This window comes from Solea solea, chromosome 10 (genome assembly GCF_958295425.1).
Source record: "Solea solea chromosome 10, fSolSol10.1, whole genome shotgun sequence".
In the NCBI taxonomy this organism is placed as follows: domain Eukaryota; kingdom Metazoa; phylum Chordata; class Actinopteri; order Pleuronectiformes; family Soleidae; genus Solea; species Solea solea.
The window spans coordinates 12,120,881-12,139,828 of record NC_081143.1 but is presented as its reverse complement, the minus strand read 5'-3'; the positions used below and the strand labels follow the sequence as shown (position 1 = coordinate 12,139,828).

General features: G+C 41.1%; 2 protein-coding genes across 4 annotated transcripts in view; both read right to left on the bottom strand.

Annotated features, from left to right (window-relative positions):
* On the bottom strand, positions 1 to 8,064 carry LOC131467413 (mitoferrin-2-like). The gene is made up of 4 exons (XM_058641311.1): positions 7,566 to 8,064; positions 3,603 to 3,831; positions 3,190 to 3,246; positions 1 to 2,640 (listed from the first exon to the last, which is right to left on the bottom strand). Exons 1-4 carry the CDS (start codon positions 7,911 to 7,913, stop codon positions 2,054 to 2,056), a joined length of 1,221 nt encoding a protein of 406 aa, XP_058497294.1. The 5' UTR covers positions 7,914 to 8,064; the 3' UTR covers positions 1 to 2,053.
* Positions 8,065 to 10,225: 2,161 nt separating this feature from the next.
* LOC131466812 (regulating synaptic membrane exocytosis protein 1-like) overlaps positions 10,226 to 18,948 on the bottom strand; it is a 29,398-nt gene continuing 20,675 nt past the window's right edge. The window contains exons 18-27 of one of the 3 annotated variants that reach the window (XM_058640293.1): positions 18,694 to 18,785; positions 18,394 to 18,497; positions 18,137 to 18,297; positions 17,868 to 17,873; positions 16,282 to 16,487; positions 15,147 to 15,291; positions 13,910 to 14,022; positions 13,049 to 13,150; positions 12,811 to 12,950; positions 10,226 to 12,727 (exon numbers count right to left, since the gene is read on the bottom strand). In XM_058640293.1, coding sequence (XP_058496276.1) covers positions 12,509 to 12,727; positions 12,811 to 12,950; positions 13,049 to 13,150; positions 13,910 to 14,022; positions 15,147 to 15,291; positions 16,282 to 16,487; positions 17,868 to 17,873; positions 18,137 to 18,297; positions 18,394 to 18,497; positions 18,694 to 18,785 — 1,288 coding nt within the window. In that variant the 3' untranslated portion in view covers positions 10,226 to 12,508. The other 2 variants (XM_058640291.1, XM_058640292.1) reach the window with 2 other exon arrangements.

Sequence of the window (18,948 nt, the reverse complement as noted above, 5' to 3'; positions counted from 1 at the left end):
TAACTTTTCTCTCAGCACTTGGAGAGCCAGCACCAAGAGAAGACCCTGCTTCTGTGAGGAGCTGCCTTAGCGAGTTTATTTACAATTCACAAAATACAGGTGTCACTTTTACAGTGTTTCACATTAGTGTCGTCACTTCCTCTTCCCTGTTGCTCTCGCTCTTTAGTTTCCCTTCTGTAGAAACTTGGCCTAACAAGAGGAACACACCAGAAGGTCCTTCTAAAATATTCCAACACCCCCCCCCCCCCGGCCCCCCTCAACCAAACACATGCACACGGTCTATGTGCATTTACAATAATCCAGGTTTTCTTTTTTTGCTTCCTTCCACGTAATGATGTTGTGCGCATTCTACAAATACCAGCATTTTTTTACAGCATGGTCTTGGAAAAGAAACTTAGCTGGTTAGTTTTTTTGGATTAATCTATATTTACATACATATAATATATATGTGTGTTTCTGGTTTTATGGCTTTTAAACATATTCTCTGTAGATCTGAGAATCTCCTTGGAGGAGTTGTGCGTCAGACGTATGGCAGCTATCAGAAGTAGATTATGTCCTTAAAATGATAAGTGCTAGGATGCAATAAAACTTAAAAGTGAATGAGAATGAATGTTTTCCTTCCATCTGTGATGAGAACCAGACACAGAAATGCCAGGAAAGGTTTCTCACTTTATCAACAATATGAATACTTCAGGTTTGTTGAAATTATACTATTTTGTTAAACCAAGAACTTGGATTTTTTTTTTTTCTATTTATGTTTTCAGAAAACAAACTGATCTGAATTTAAATCTATGAGCATCACTAAGCAGTCATGTAAACGTGATTCACTGCTACAACCAGAGACGTGAAGCCATGAAGACATGCATGGATTTTAAAGACCTCATTAAGGTTAGAGCACACACAGTGTGAGGACCCTAACCGCTCTATTTATTATTAATAATAATATATTATTTGACATTTTAGATTTTACATTATGTAGTTTTATGCTTTCTTCGTTTTTCTTGATTTTTTTGTCTCATTGTGACGAAGATGCAGACTGCTCCAAAAGGTGCTGTTTTAATAAAGTTATTATTACATTAAAAACAAATAAGGGAAACAAAAATCTGAACAAGGGCCAACACAGACATGGAATGTTGTTATGATCCTTGGTCTAGGTTTATATAGTTAATGCAAACTAATCCAATAAGGCAGATTCTGTAAAATCCATCTGTCTGTGTTTCCATTGTTGAAGTTGTCAGTGAAATCCTCCAGATAAAGAGTTCTAAATTCATACTAATATCACTGATCTAGCATGTTTGCTTAGTGACATATTAACCAATCAGGAGCCAGATACCCACAAAGAGACAGTAAGAGGGAGGGCAACACTAATAGCAGCAATGAAAATTTTGTTTGCCAAATGGTAGCCGACATATCTCATTGCCATTGCCGACAGTGGCTTTAACGAGTGCACCCCCTATGGTCAGAAGGTGAAACTGTTTAATACTTTTCAACACGTGGTTAGTTAAATAAAGGAGTAGTGGTGATGACCAGCTCACAGATACATTTTTGTTGAGAGTCTTTGCTGAAAATGTGTTACTGTGAACTGGAACTTGTTTATAAATAACAGCATCACGTTTAAGTTTAAACTTTGACCTCAGAGTTTTTCCACATGCTGTGGATCAGGATAGCATCAAAACAAAAATGTCTAAATACGTAATTGCACTGTAGGTGATAAAGAGGAAATTAGACCATGACAAATTTTACTTTCAAGGTTACCCTACGTTAATTATTCGAGCCGAGAAAGCAAACATGGGGAGTAGACTTCGATTTTAAAGGTTCATGGCAGCAGGATTTCCTGTGAGCCACGGAAATCTGCTCAAGGACCACATATAATTTAAGATGAGTTGTTTGCATGCTACGAACTAGAAACTGTGTTCATTTGATCTTAGTTACCAAGACAAAGCAGACTTTTGCTCAAATAATCTAATATTATGTTGGTTTTTCTAAATAAATTTATCAAATTATATGAGATACTGATGCCAATGATCAACATGGTGGGTTAACTGCCAGGTGATTATTTGTCTCCATCACGGTCTCCACGCAGACGTCTCTCGTGCTGCCTCTTGGTGATGACGTATTTGAAGAACTCGTACACGGACCAGCTGATGGCAGTTGAGGGCATCTGGTAGATGACACGCGCTTGGACACCCTTAAAGAAAGCTGGCGTGCCACCCATCCTGTACACCGTCCGAAAAGCCTCGCCCAGGCCAGCAATGTGTCGGCTGATGGGGGCTGCTGTGGCGCCGGCTGCTCCGGCTGCAGTAGCCGCCTCTGCCTGGACCACGTGAACGGCCTGAACCTCCTGCGTGTTGAGCAGGGTCTTGCAGACATCGAGGGGAGTTGTGACTGCAGCAGCCACAGCTCCAGCCAGTGCGCCTGACACGACATGGGAGGAAGGGTTGTACTGTCTGTGGGGGTTGAGGAGCTCCTGGAGGTACTCATAGGTCATGAAGTGGAGCGCCTGGAAGGGCACATTCATGGTCAGCTGGGTGGTGTAGCTGCGGTAGAAGGCAGCAGGGCCCTCACGCCTCAGTAACGAGCCCATACATTCTAACACACTGCGATAAGGTGAGTTGTACATCTGCATTCGCTGCTTCACAACTGTAAGGAAAAAAGAGAGAAAGAGCGGGGAAATAAAATCTGTCTACACAATTATAGAAGAACAGCGAACAAGGAGGATGGCAACAGTAAGAGTGAAATGGTAACAAGCCAGATGCAATAGACGGTCACAACCACACATGATGACACCTCAAATTCACACCAGTGTAGACTGAGACTATGACTAAAAAATGGGGCTGACCCAAAAAGAAAGACACTGACTGGAATCATTTGACTAAGATAGAATGTGTGCCAAAAACTCTTGCCCTTCACTGTGTTCTCCCTGTAACTCAAATCAACCGTAGCCCTTAAGAGTGCATTTGTTCAGCCACTCACAAATTTCTATATAAATACTATAACTGAGCCTGCAGCTCCACCCAGTGGCCTGATGGCAGGCATGCACCTTGTGTTAGACATAAACAGAGCTGTCTTTAAAGGAGGTTGTGTGCAGCTGACATTGTGTAAACTCATTTCACAATGGTTTGATGAAACAGACATTTGTTTTTATTGAAATGTTACACAGTACAGCTTTAAGCAAAGACAAGGTATTACCTTCAGCTGGGTTCATCATGGCGTCATGCAGCACTGTGGCCATGCAGCCTGCCACTCCTGCAGAAAATAGAAATGAGGATGTTAAATCATTGGGGTTCTTTTGCTGCTATGAAGACTTTTTTAATAGTCATTTGTACATCACACGAGACTGTAGCTTTTGGGATAAAGCCTCTCTTTCCTGAGCCCCTCCCACAAGACGAGCACAGGTATATTGACATTTATTTATTTAGGTTTCTTTGCAGTGTAGGCGGTTATAGCTAATGCTAATTATTTAACTCTTCCACTGAAGGAATGTGTTCATGCTGCTGTGCAGTAGAACAGGAGGTGCAGAAGTCTAGTTCTTTTTGAGACAACTTGATTCACATTATTCTAATTATTACAGAATTATTGACCATCTGTTGGAAGCGTCTTACCATTAGCAAAGTGGCTGTTAGCCCCGGGGTGAATTGCATCGCTGAGTGAAAATCTGATCTTCTCGTAGCAGGCAAAGTAGAGCGCGTGGGCGGGCCCAGCACCAACCGCCAGCACGTTCACGCCTCTGATTGGCCGCCACACACCTTCAGTCCGTACGATCTGTCGCAGGGCATCCATCACATTCCTGTAGCGTGCTCCTGGTTCAGGATGCAAACTCTGCATACGGGTCTGTGGTGAATCAGATAGAGGGAAATGAATCATTGTCATTTTACACAGTTGGTCGTCACACTATGCAGAACAAGTTAAGTCTGCATAGTGTCATTTGATGTGGTGCATGTTATAATCTCAACAATGTCCTGACCTGTACTCTGTGCCATTATTTTCAAACCCTGACGTGTGTGTGCATATTTGAGATTGGAGAAGGGATATCTGAGATTAGGGATGGGATGATGTATGATCTTGTCACATAAATGCAACAATGTGATGTGACAAACAACTAATGACGATAGAACAATGGTGAGGCTGATTGTAAACACAGACAGAAAGCAGGATCACTGTCGGGTGTGCTAGTTTCAAGCGGGATGTTTTTATCTCTGAATTAGGATTTGACAGCCTGTTGACCACAAACCAAACCACTCATTTGAAGTATATACGACTTTGTATACCACTGCATTTAACCACAAACCACTCAAGGAGAGACAGTGTGCCCTTCAAAACCCTCAGTCTTTCACTTACATTGCTCATAGATAAGAAAATACAATCAGTGTGTCTATATTATTGACATAACAGGATGCCAGAGCAATGACCACAGTCTAGAAGCTCCAGGCAGCCATTGTGTAATCCTGTAACTTTTAGCTCATACGCAACAAGTGAATTGACCCGAGTTTAAACCCTCCCCTTGTGGGTAAATATGCACAAAAGAGGAATGAATGCCACTTCCTGGAGGGATACGGATGGATGTTCTTGTTGTCTGCTTCTGGTAACTCATGGAATGTGCTTCGTCATCTAGTGGGGATTTGGCTGCTCTGAAAGAGATGCAGCCAATAGTTTCTGTGCTCCTCCATGAAGAACTTCCTGAATACATAAGGTCTCATATCATAAAAATAAGACCTTCCATCACTACTGTTTGTTATTACGTCATTATGGTTTAATTGCACCTCTAGGACAGTAAATTGATAGTATTTGGTTTGCTCACAAAACAAAACATGCTGTTTTGACGTTTGGAAAACTCAAATTGACATCATCACAATGTCCTAACATTTTATGGACAACATATTGATTCATTAAGAAAATAATTGACAGGTTACTAAATTACGAACATAATTATTAGCTGTGGGAAATCTGCTCCAAAGATAATGGGCTCTTCATAGGATTGGGAATTGTAAGCCCGATACTGGATCGATCATTGTTACAGATTAAGGGGAAAAGTAGTTTTAACATGTGATCTGGTGTCAAACGGGAGCGCAGCCTGTTCACAATCAGTCCAGTGGGTGAAAATATGTGGATGGCACACTGATGTTCGGTGTATGGAGAGGTACACTTCTGCCAATGTGTGCACAGGTTTCGAGTGAAAGCACGGCCAGGTAATCACTCCAATCACTTAATTTATGATAATAGCTGCTTATTACAATGTAAGTTTGAAGTATAAGAGTATGAACTTAAGGTTTGCCTGTATTTTTTTCAAGGCATCAAAATCTCCCACAAACACAACACCATAAACTAAAATGCAGACACACACAATTTGGGATGGAAAAGGGCAAAAATAGGTTTAGTGGTTTAGGTTGTTTCCTGTTGTTGCCACAGTAAGTTGCAAGTAGGTGATCATTTCCATGACTTTTAAACTCAAGTTCCAACTTTATATACCCAAGGAGCAACTTTTCAAAAATTCAACTAAGCCTAAAATTCTTCAAATTTGTTTTATCTGGTGGGATAGATAGTCTGACAGAATCTAATAGACCAGAAAATAATTGACAAGTAAATTCAGGTTACTTCCTGTCCATTGCAGCCTTAAGCATTCCCCACCCTTCTCCCTTTGACAGGGTGCTTTTATTTACAGTCTAACAATGTAAATTCACAAGCAGATAGGACTGCCTCTTTGTGGGGTTCTGGCTCCTGATTTGATAAAATGTGGTAGGATACTGAAAAAGTTTGTCCAAAATGTACTCTTAGGGCCTATGACTAACATATCCACGTCACTGAGCAGACCTTCTACTGATAGCCACTCGTGTAACTCAAACTTACTTAAACAGGATATGAACACTGTTGGTGGTCAAGACATTACGAGGCTCATATGTCAAACTCAGTGACTGAGAATTAGAGCTGGCTATAATTTTGACCTGATATGTCCTGACATGAAATCTCAGCAGGACAAAATGCATGGTGTGTGACGCAAAACTATGCCATGGAAACTGCTCTTGCAAACAATAAGGGGAGGCATGTTTAAAGCTGTTTCGACCAAAAAGAATCATATGCACTAAAAGAGCTAAATCAAAGGGAAGACGGAACATTGCTCTGGGAAAACACAACTGCAAAGGCCTGGGTAGAGACCTAACTTTTAAGTGAGTGGTAAGTTTGGTCCTACTTCTGCTCAGGCCTTGTAAATGTTATCTGAAACAGACAGGCTATTTCAGATAACAAAAAACGTTTGCAGTACGGATGGATTAGCACATCGTACACGTCATAGTCTTTAAATGTGCGTCATTTGACCACTTCTCATGTGCTCTTTGTTAGAATCACTTTAACATGTGCAATAACGGAGTGAGAAAGTCATGAGCAGAGAAATTGACCCTAAAGACACCACTGTCATGCTATAGAGGACACGGGGTTAAAACTCACCACTCCTGGGCTGCAATAAAGTATTGTTTAGTAAAAGACCACTAAATTTATCAATTGTTTTGAGAATAGAACACTACTATGCCTCCTGCCAGGTACAGGGAAGTTTTATAATCACACAATCTCCTTTAGTTAGACTGCTGCCTTTTGATCTAGTGACTGATGCCCCTCTTTGAGTTAATCATCCACTCTTTCCTTTCTCTTCTCAATGAACGTTCCACATAATCTCTTCTGTTCCTGCAGTTAAACAGACCTCAGTGTTGCCGTTAAAGACATCATTAAGCTTCAAACCAAGCACATATCTACACTTATACTGAAGTTTTGGTAAATTTGCACAACTGACAAAACCTATTTCTTCAGCACAAAGCTAATTTTACATCATTGTTATAGCAGTATTTTTACAGGTTTCCACTATCAACTGTTATTCACGTCACTGACAACTGTATTAAAACACAGCAGTGTACTCTGTAATAAAAGGACATCATTTGTTATTCTTGACTTGACAGCTTAGTGTACTATTTCTAATTGTTCTGTTTTAGATCAGTATTTTATTGCAGTTTGTCACACTTCTTTTCTAATTTTGTTGTTTTTTTGATAAAGTTGGAGTAAGGCTATGATGAAGTCACGGTGACTAATGCCTTTTACAAGTGAATTTAAACACAGAATGGAGGTGAAGGCTTTGTTTCATCATTACACTTCAGGGCGGTAACAATGATATACTTTCAGATAAGGACGTGTCCGAAAAAGGATGCATGCTAACATACTACTATTTTAGCTTGTAAGCTAGAGCCAGAGTAGCGCGCTAGCACATCTAGGAAGAAACTATAAACGCGCCTTCTTGACCAAATGCATCCGTCAGCATGAAAGCTGAACTGAAACAAACACAACAACTTAAATCTAAACTCACGTGTCGGATATTTATTGTGTTTCACAGCTTCCTATTTCGGTACCGTTACTTGGTTGACTGACCTCTGTTAGCAAGGTTACCCTGTTTGCTTGCAGGCTAACCACACTGAGGCCTCCTGTGTTGACACCGGCTTTATAAAACCAGATGCAACATTCACCGTTCACAAACCGGGGCTTCAAACGTTATGAAATAAGCGGCGTGGTGCATTTATCTGCGTGTATACCTTGACACAATCGATGGGATACATTAGGCAGTGTTCCATGATTCCAGCCACGGCTCCTGCCAGCATGTGAGTGCTGGTGGCTGTTTCGTGAGGCAGTCCTTCATAGTCTATTTCTGGCTCCTCGACAGGTGCAGGGCTCTCTACCGTTGCTCGGTGCAACACCGCTGAAAAGTCCGGTTCCCCTGGCATTCTTGGTGAAAGAGTGCCTACAAATCCCCCGGTGGCTTCCATGAACCTGCCGCCAAGCCATCGAAATTGTGCCTCGGCGGCTGCAGCGCCTGCTATCCGGCTGTCGACGCCCGGTGTTTCCACGGACGTTCGCCGAGGCAAGAAGCCGTCCGCTTCCATTCAAACGACCAGGAGTTTAATCGGACGAAGGTGTTCAACTCGAGGAGCTTCCCGGCGGTTCACACAGGGTAAGTCCTCGCGGGTCGCGCCTCCTCGCTGCGCGGCAGACAGACTTCGACCGGGAGAGTGGCCGGAAGAGTCTTTCAGTGAGTCAGCTGTGAAGCTCACGCTGATTGGACACATTTGCTGTCAATAACTAGAAAGCTCTCTAATTGGCCGATTGCGGCAAAACAAAAATGGGGCAGGCAACAACGTGAACGGGGTCCCTGAGCAGAAGGCGATTTGGCAACCGAATGGTTACGTAACGTGTAGAGTTTACAGGAAATGTTTCACACTGGACATTCCGTAATTTAAATACGGAAACGTTGCTTTAGAACGTTGAAAATAAAGATAAGAAGGTCACATCTCATACAAGGGCATGGTTTGGAGCCCTGTCTTGCACGCAGGTCTAGTTCTTCATTTTTCATATGCTTTTGTAATCTTGTGTATTTTACCGACACACTGTGATATTCAATTAAGAAAGATAATCAGGAACTTTACTTTCCAGAAGTGCCTAATGACTTCTCTTGGCCCCTGAGCCTGTGCTGGTTAGAAGGACTTAGCTAATTAATGTTCAGGTACATTATCATTCTTTGTTCTGCTAATTTAAGCAATTGTTTTATTATATATCATTATTTTTAGGATTTTTTTGTTGTTGTTTTACTATTTGCTTACACAGGTGGTCAACCATTTGTTGGAAACCCTCAACTTAGCAGTATTTTTTTTTTCACATGTGCCCTGATGAAGATTATGGAGTAAAGACAATGTATTAACTTTAAAGATATGAATGAATTTCAAGTACTTTTAAAAATTGTTTTCTACATTTGAGTCCCTCTGATGCCTATAGAGTTTGAAAGGACAGTCATTACTCAGAATTAAAACAGCACCCTCATGTGGAGGATTAAATGGTAGATGGATGGATGCGTATGGTTTACATTAGAACTGATAAAATTGCCTCAATAGTTTTTAAGGGAATATTCACTCAACTGTCTTTGTACTTTGATCTTTAACCATGAATAGTGGTGGCAGGTTCACAAAATGTATGAGGGTAATATTTGCAGATCATACCTCACCCAGTCTTTTTGTACTGAGGGTGAATTCAACTCATTAAATGCTCTTTTGCACTTGCCAGAAATTGATTGCTGCTATGTTCATGTGACCTAAAGGTTTTTTACGCCTTAAAATCCCTTGATTTTATTAATGACGGTAATATTTGGCAGATTGTAAGCCATCCAGTCCTTTTTACTTGTTGGAATAACCTTGAAGGGGGCGAATACAAACCAATAAATGCTCTTTTGTACTTGCCAAAAAGTGATTACAGCTCCGACACTTGGATTGACATATGAGAGTAATAATTGGCAGGTTATACCTCACACTGTCGCTTTTACCTGTTTAAATAACCTTAAAGGGCCAATACAACCCGTTAAAGGCTAATTTACACTTGCCAGAAAATGATTGCAGCTCATATTTTGTGACCTAAAGGTTTTTCTCCCCCATCAAAATCACTTGATTTCATTCATGAGGCTAATATTTTGCAGATTATGAAGTTCACACAGACAACTCAACTTAATTTGAATTCTAAACTGTACGGCGAGCCAGTGTAGAGAAGCTAACACTGGAGTGATATGGTCTCTTTTTCTAGTTCCCCAGTAGGAGCCTGCAGCTGGAGGTGGAGATGGGGTTTAAGGTCGCTGTAGCAGCTAGTTGTCTGCGTGAACTATAGCTCGCAGGCTTGCATCATTTGAAGAAAGTGGGAATATGGGATTTAAGACTTAGTAAATTGTATGTTTGATGTGGGTTCTCTGTCTGATTGTGGCTCTGGTGTCTGGGGCTCACGTAAACATAAACTTCTGTAACAATAAACATTAAAGAGCGATTTGTGTTCATAAATTTGCCTCAGTTTTGACAATTAGTGGAGACCTGGGATGGGAACCTCAAAGCATCAACCATAAATATTGATTATGGAATAGATTTGTGAAGATGTCTGACTAGGTAATCACAAAGAAAATGGTCACCACTGAGCTAATGAGATGACATCCTTATTTTATCTGAATTGTTTATCTTTTATTTGAAGTGTGCCAACCAGAACAGTCCATTCAGAGCCTGGAGGAACTCTGGGTATATCTCGATCATCCCAGGGAGGCTTCTGCTGCAAAGACATGGAGTGATGTTTGACACCCTGTGATGTGGTGCATTTTGTCAAAAGTCATTTCCTTCCTTAGTATAAAACAGGGACACTTAATCAAGGGCCACTTGATTAAGAAAAGTTTTGTTCCACATATTAATTTTATTTGTAAATAATAAAAAAATTACTTACACATCATTTTAGCCACACCTGTTACACAAACAAAAATGTTGCAGTGAACGCTTTAATCTTTTCTAATTTGTTTTAACATTGTAAACAATCACCATTTTTCCAGTTAATACTGACAAAACTCATTTAAGAAAAACAAACAAAACAAATGAACAACATCTGATGATGACGGAGAAATGTGCCATATCCTGGTTTTGTTGCACTGTGTGGTCCCTAATGATGACTCGCTCCTTCTTACATGACTTCTCGCAGTTATCGCTCATCTTAGTGAAAACGGCGTTGGATTTTATATCATTTAACAGTTCTTGTGCAAGTATATCTGAGATCATAAAGTTAAAACATAATTCATATTCTCATGTGATTTGAACATACTTATTCATACAACATCTCAGCCCTTGGTGGTGTACAATGACGTGGAGAAGACTGCAGATGAGTTCAGATGTCTCTGCATAATGGGAATGGCTTCAGTTTCTTGGTTTTATCTCTTCAATATTCAAGAGCAAACTGTACAACTGCATGCAACATACAAGCAACCCTACATTATGTGGACCTAACACACATATCTAGTATCTTTTTCTCTGTCGATCTGTTTTGTTTCACAAAATTGTGCATGCAGCTATGAAAAAGCTCAAAAGTCATGCTGGCCCCACTTACTTCCTGAGGGAAAGAAATTAACCAAACAAGTGATGAGTTTTGTTGGTTTTGATGCAAAAAAAATAAATAAAAAATCAAGCTCTTCTTGTGCTTGTGGTTGGATTTCAAAATGATTTAAACTTAAAACCTTCAATGTGTTGGGGGTGGAGGACGTGGGGAAAAATGAGACTGCCCTTCTTTTTCTTGCTTAAGTGAACAAATGCAATTTTTGTATTTATTGTTTACACTGACCACCTCAATATGGTCAATCTCATGAGAGGCCTAATAGACAGTACATCTACAAATACAACTGACTGGCTCGGACATTTGGACTTTTAGTTTTTCTTCCCATGCACACACCAGTCTGACAGCATTATCATTTTATGTACTGTAAATATATTTTATACCAGTAGTAACAAAGGGAAAATAAAATAAGGGACAAAGCAAATACTCTGAAAGAGTGCAGCCTTAGTAAAACCCCTTTTCCACTAGTGCAACACGCCTCGCCTCGGTACAGTACGATTATTTTGCGTTTCTATTAGCAATAGTACCTGGTAACTGGTACTTTTTTAGTAGCTGAGGCAATACTATGCGTGACATCATCAGACTGCCGGCCACTGATTGGTCAGAGTGTTGTTACAGGACGAGGCATGAGCTAGACGTCTGACACAAGAATCAAACCAAACAATGCCGAACTGTAGATCAGTTAAAAAGACTTAACAATCCTGAAAACGTGGGTTAATCTCCAACATTTAGCAAGGAAACTAAAATCTCATCATTTAACAGAGTCTGGTGTATTTAGCGACAGCACTGCTGAAAGCGGCGATCACGACCGGTCCAGTGACTGTGTCAGACGGAGATGGAGGAAGTACTGAACACATCTTTTTACTGAACTGATTGTAATGATTGAGTTACACTGAAAACAACTGCTTTACAAGTCACTAGCTTGTGTCGCGCGTACAACGAAGTCACGGCGGTTTCATGCAGCCGTGCAGTGATGACTCCGCCCACGTTGAGGAGGTACTATATTGTAATGGAAACACAACCAAACCGAGTCGAGGCGAGCTGGGAACATGTGGTGGAAACACGGCATAAATACATAGAAAACAGAGTGTCATGGGAGCACCTTGCCTGGAGAGTGTCAAGTCTCTCTTTTGGGATACTAGAGGACACTGTAGAGCGGAAGGTGCCCCCGCAGGTGTGGAGGTTGACTTCCTCATTTTTGAGTCCATACATTCTGAAGCTTTAACAAATGTCCTTGTTTTTGTTGATTCAATTAAAAACCACCCTGCCTCCCTTTGATTCTCTGACATGTTTGATCTCTTGTCATCTGTCAGCAGTCCTGCTTCTTCACCATACACAGAGAGAAACCTGTAAGATTTTTCACAAAATTAATATGAAACAAAAATTAAAATTATCGTGCTCTCTAAAACAGACAAAATTCACCACAGTGGGAGTGATTGTCAGATCTCAGCAATGCTTTCTAGTTGTATTTCTGATAGTTTTTGTTCTACATTTCTGCTGATATTTTTGCCTCTCTTTCTCTCTCTCTCTCCATTGTACCGTGTTTGAGTTTGTTAGCTCACTGAGCAGCGTACACCTGTAGACACTAGGAACGCACCCCAGCAGGTCCAGCAGTACTATCAAGTGATGACTGAGAAGTTCGTCGTGTAATTGAGGCAAGGGTTGGGTCCACCAAGGACGATGGTGGGAATAACTTGTACCAACCAATGACTGTGCTCGATAAATCCAGTTCCTCCAACAGGATTTGTGCAACTCCCATGAAGCTTTTATGGTCCATGCGGCCGTAGTCTCCCCATACAATCACCTGATGGAAAATCATTTACCATAAATCCTTTACTTTTTACACTATTTACACAATCTGCTCAAGAAATGAAGACAGACACTCACCTGTAACACTTTACCCTGTGGGCTTTCCTCAAATAGCAGTGCTTGCTGGTACAGTGGGTCAAGTGTTTTCCGTGCAATCTTGGTTTTCTTTTTGGCTACATATTTTCCATTATTCAGCAGGTAGACCTTGACATATGGAGCTGAGGGCAGACACAAAACAATGAGAATACATCAGTGTGTAAAACAGAGCGTATCCTCTCCAATGCCATCTTGGTTTGGTTGAAGGGCAGGCCATTACCAGGGAGAGACTTGGATCCTGGCTTTTGTACAAGTCCTCGAGCCCTGATGACTTCTACCTCCAGCTGGCCCCTTTTCTCCATCATACCAATTTGGATGTCACCTAGAAAACAGTTGCAGGAAAGCACATGATCACATAATTTGATCCTGTTAGACATGTGCTAGTATATGTTGAATTTTGGTCCCAATGACTGTCAAGATTTCCCTACAGAATACGACATCAGTGGGGAAACAATGGAGGCAAAAGACATGGCGGAGGGGAGCTTAGGCAGGGGTACAAAATGGGCCACACCACTACACCAGTCTACCACTGATGTGGTGCGGTGTGTCTAAAGGACAATAGCAGACTGGTGACAGACTGTCTTTCACTCGTCTTCTTCCCGGACCCAAACCAGATGGTAGGCATTGAGTATGTCTAATTTGGGAAAGATTGTGACACCATGCAGTATCTCAAAGGCAGAGGAAATGACAAGAAGTGAGTAACGGTTCTTTAGTGTGACTCCAAAAGTAAGACAGGCACTAGCACAGACAAGCTTAGAAAGCAGGACTGGGCCTATCACCAGCTGATGAGCAAGCTCCTCCTCCATATATGTAAGTTGTGTGTGGCATCAATTGACTTCATAAGGGTCTGGGATGGATCTGAGAGGTGTATCAGCTCTGCCCAGCAGGAGGACAACATGTAACAGCTCTTCATGGACCTGAATATTTTTAATTCTACCAGCGTAAAATACATTATTCAGCAATCAGTAGCAATACGTAGTAACTCATGCTAACAGTAATTATCTTAAATAGCAGAAAAAGCACACACATTTTAATTATTAAGAAAATGTGTATTTAGACAAGAGAAGAGAGGTGTTCATACCTATGGCAGGAGTAGCGAGTGTTTGCCTGCCCACTAACTGAGCTGGACCCAAACCATCCAGGAAATCACTAAACTGGTTGCTGGCACCAATATTAACTCCAGAGAAGATCAAACTAAGAAAGGAAGCACACAATAAATATTATTATATTAAAGAATGATTCTGTCTGAAGTATGTGTGTGTGTGTGTTTTTGTCCCCCACACTTACAGTAAGTGTCTGTGCACAGTCAGCATATTGTGAGGCATTATTCCCTGCCTTCAGTAAAAGCTAATAATTGTAGTTATTTTTAGGGATGCACCGAAATGAAAATTGTTGGCCCAAACTGAAAACCGAAAATCAGGAAACACAGAAAGAAATGATCATGCCAATTCTGTAACCCTTGTTGTTATGGCTGGGACTGTGTCTACTTACCTCACTAAAATCAAGGAATTGCAATTGTATAGATTAATATTCATGCTTAATAGAATAAACAAATTAAGAATCTTAGGATTCTTAATATTAAGTTCTTTATGACGAGGATCGAGTACGGTTGCGATGAAGTGCAGGGGATCTGAGTAGATGTTAGTAAAATGTGTTGGCAGATGCTTAAGAGTGCATTTTTCATTATTTTAACTCCGTGGTCTCAACCTCTTTGTGTAGAAGACGCTTTAGTGCTGCAATTAAGGGAACAACGTCTCTTTAGTTAACTGCTCAAAGGGGGCGAGAAGAGAGAGAATGTTCTCTGGTGTGAGGTGAATGTTACGGGGAGTTCATAATCTGCGCTGTATGCAAACAAGTTCCACTTTCGCGCAAAGAGAAAAGGACTAATAAAAAGTATAAAAGTCTTACGGCCAAAAAACGAAAATGCCTTTTTTTGGCCATTTTCGGCCAAAATGTTTCGGTTGCCAGATTTTCGGTGCATCACTAGTTATTTTACAGAACATATACTTTGAAGTGATAGCTGTTGTATTTTTAGTGTTGTTGTATGAGATAATCAGCATGTCTGCCTGATCCAAGAACCGGCAGACATGCTGATTTTCTTGGAAAAAAAATGTTTGCCAGTGGGCCCACAAGAAAAACTGATTTCAGCAACTTAACAAAAAGCTAATATAATAAAATGTAGGCTACTATCTTGGCATGTGCTTTCCTTTCCTATAGCAAAAATAGCACATGTGAAGAATCCTTTTGTTAAGTGGCTAAATATAGCATGTTTTTTCTGGTGTCCCTTCTGGCAAACAGTGATTATACAGTTTACTGACTTTCCCTCAGAACTGTAACTGTTCATGCTGCCATTGTTGGACTCTCTGCTGGGCTGGACGCTCGTGTTCCTGGTCAACTCGACTGCCATTCCAGTCTCTGTGCTCCTCTGAATGGGTGCATCCTTCTCTTTTTTACTCTTCCAATCTGGATGAAACAGAAAAGATTGAGGTTAGCAATGCTGTTCTCTTAGTTATTTTTTGACTCAGAAAAAAAAGTTGCAGGACTGGTTTTTTTTTCATTTATTCGTTTTACCCAGCGCCTTGCAGATTCAAAATAAACAAAAAACATTTACAGTGCAGTGAAAAATAACATTGGTGAAAGAAGAAAAGGTGATATACATTGGTGCTTATTTCTTCAGTATCCACTGTGAGAAAGTTAGGATGTGCATCCACTGCACTGGCTGCAAAGTTGAAAATAATCAAGGATTATGAGTAGGAAAAGCTTAAAGGTAAAGTTAAGCCTCTGAAGTAAAATAAATTAGTTTTAGGATCAGGTTGGATAAAAGAGCAAAGTAAGTTTGAGCTAAGATTTATTTTGGCTATGGTTGAAAGAGAAACGCTATTAATCACATTGAAACAATGGTCAAACACATTATCTTCTAATATTTCTCAGAATAGCAGTGTTTACGCTGCATATCATATACACTGGAGCGCAGAAGTCGGAGTCACCTCCAAGTTCTGAAATACATAATACGACCAAGAAGAGAAGCTTCAGAAGATGTAAATACGCATCATACTGTCGAAATTTTAAAACAGACATAATCTGAGACACAAAAACGTGTGATAAACAACCACCTAAGCGAATGAGACCCACTTCTCTCACTGGCTATGTGTAAAAGCACACCAAAACTAAGATTATTTTCAAAATATCAAACTTTACATTTGGCAACTTGAATTAGATATAGAAGCAGTATAGCTTGATCTACACATCCCAGTTCCCCTTTGTTTGGACCCCCTTAAGACCCTTAAAATCCTGCCTATTTACGAGCAGCCAGTAGTTTCTACCTCCATCATCAGACATCAGCCTCACTTAAACCTCGAGTAGTGTGCCTTATGTCCAGTAGAACTATCACTTCTACATCAAACAGAATTAGACGGATTCACAGCAAATTGTATAGGTGCTGTGGCAACTCACCGGGTCCACTGATCTGTGAAGTGCTACGGCTGCGGCGGTTGCCGACTATGGCCACCATCCGAGAGCTGAGGCTGGACCGTCTCTTCTTGCTGCCTCCACCTACCAAACCAAGCGCTGTGTCTGACTGGCTGCCATCGGTGCATTCCTGGGTGTAAATCTCTCCACTTACACTGGAGCTCTTCAGCAGGCAGCGGCCCATCGACGACCTCATATGCCGGCTGGAGAGAGAGAGAGAGAGAGAGAGAGAGAGAGAGAGAGAGAGTGAGAGAGAGAATTGATAGAAACCGGTGCAGATTCAGTTGCAAAAATCATGCATATGTCACACAAGCCTCGTGTATGTCTGATCAGGCAGGTCAATTGATTACCACACTCCCATATATTTAAGATTTAAAGACCTCGTCCCTTGAGTTTATGACACTGAGATGCGGAATAGGAGCAAGACGAGAGGCTTTGGAAGGTGAAGTCTCAAGTGCCTCAGGTGGACAAAGGAAAAAAAGTTCAATGACAAAAAAGACGTGTTTTCATGTTTCAGATCATGTTTTAAAAGCAGTCTCTCTGCAGGTCTCTACAAAATAAATAAATGATCAATAACTAAAATAATTTGCAGCAGATGGAATCCCTTATGCAATCAATTAATGTGGATTAGATGTTCCTTTAAATTCTATAAATTTATAATCTTATAATCTTATAATCTCCCCGGTCTTCCCGGTGCTTTATGCAAATGTCCATCTTTAGGTAAAGAGATAATGTAATCTTTTCCATTAAATATGCAGCTATTGTTATGGCTTAACAATTATTTATTGTAGGTCCGGTACCCATCATCCATCTTTTAGTCAAAGCCTTTTTTTTGCCACTCCCAGCAATGCACCTATCAGATACCTGCTTTGTGTATATCTTTCCAATAACTCTTTCCAATACCTTCATTAGCCGAGTGGTAAAATATCGAATTACATTTTTCCAGCAAAATTCATTCATGTATTATATTTTTTCTCATATAGTTGTAACGGGTCTTTGGGCAAAATTACTCCTAGATATTTCAAAGATCCTCTGTCATGGCTGGCAAATGAAGGGACACCATCTGACTCTGACAGTCACTGAACCTGAAACACAGCTGAACAGGTTGTGATTCAGCTCAGTATACACTAGACTCCTCTGTTGAATCTCTGTTAAAGAGATTAACATGTTTTTTAAGTCTTCTTGGATTTGCTGAGGCTGATTCTGACACTTAAAGCCGCTGAATCGCACGTTCGGTGTACTCGTTCGCATGCACAGTACGTTCAAAGAACGAATCACTTTGTGTACTAGTACCGTTTCCTCGCAGTGAGAGGATTCGCTCAGTCACCTCTGAGTGATTCGTTCAAAAAGAATTACTTTGAATCACACAGGTGATCGTCAGTAAGAGCATATCTGTGCCTGGATTTGTTAAACTTTCAGATCAGAGGTGTGGAAAGTGTGTGCTGCTGTCTGAAAATGAGGTTTACCTGGACACCCTGGTATCTCCTGCTACAGTGTGTCTCCTGCGCTTCAACTCAGCAGAGAGTCCTGATACCCTCTTGCCCTCGTCCTCCCCGTCCAACCCCCATGACATCCTCCTCTCCTTTTTCTCCTCCTCTAATGACGTGGATCTGAATTCAATCACCATTCAGCATGTATTCATGTGTGTGCGCGTATGTGGATAGAGGAGTCAGGGCATGCCGGGCAGAAACATGCAATCATTCGTGCATTAAAAAGAAAGGCACACAGTGTTAAGCATGCATTACACACATAATCACACATTGTTATTTCAGAAAGCTCAAATTCACCTACAACATCTAACATGAGCACACACAAGAACAACGAGACCACGAGCACTGACCCGAGGCGTCCACCGTGTCTTTCTGATTGGATAGACATGTAGCTGGTGCTACTGAGGCCAGAGGCACTGCTTGCATGAGAGAGGGCAGAGACATCGCTCATATCACTGTCTGAGGATCTTGCTGAGATGTTTTCGCTGCAATGCCTCCGTTCCGCATACATCTACATACAGAGACGAAGGTGTGAATGACGGGTTCTGAAAAACAGACTTGTAGGATTTATCAAGAACAGGAGGACGAAATAGACTCAGACACTGACCTCTTGTTTGGTCTTGAGGGCTGTGTCCGGTCTGCGGGAGGCTGAAGGCCAATAGGAATGTACTTTCATGTGTAGGTGGCAGGCTTGCTCCCCTACTGCAAGGGCTGGGAGAGTAAGAGTAAAAACATGAATAAAATGAAGATAATTCAAACAAAGAAATCAGACTACAGAGTATCTTGAGGAAGCAAGATCAGGTTTTTAATAGATGGAGAATGACGTTTAGTATGGATGGATATATGTATTTAAATTCAGAAAAAGGCTTTTAACATCTTCACCAGATTTGATTGCCAGTACACATACCTTGCTCAATGCTGCTGCTCTTTGAAGGGAGCTGCGGCAATCGCCTGCCCCTGTGACCTGATGATGTCCTAGTTGGACCATGAGCTTGTGCTCTGTCAGTTCATAAAGAGGACAAGGAGAGAGGAAGAGATACAACTGTTGACCGCAGTGGTGACTTCTCTCCACACTGTTGCTTTCTGACTTACTTTGATCCCATTTTTCAGGCTGACAAACAGAATCACTTTATTTCTGTTGTGTTTCTACACAAGTTTGATA

Bases quoted from the DNA above. Each gene is read 5' to 3' on its own strand.
- LOC131467413 (XM_058641311.1), bottom strand. From the start codon at position 7,913: ATGGAAGCGGACGGCTTCTTGCCTCGGCGAACGTCCGTGGAAACACCG. The intron at 3,247-3,602 runs GTAAGACGCTTC...TATTTTCTGCAG, and splicing joins TAACAGCCACTTTGCTAATG to GAGTGGCAGGCTGCATGGCC. The intron at 2,641-3,189 runs GTAATACCTTGT...TTTTCCTTACAG, and splicing joins CATGATGAACCCAGCTGAAG to TTGTGAAGCAGCGAATGCAG.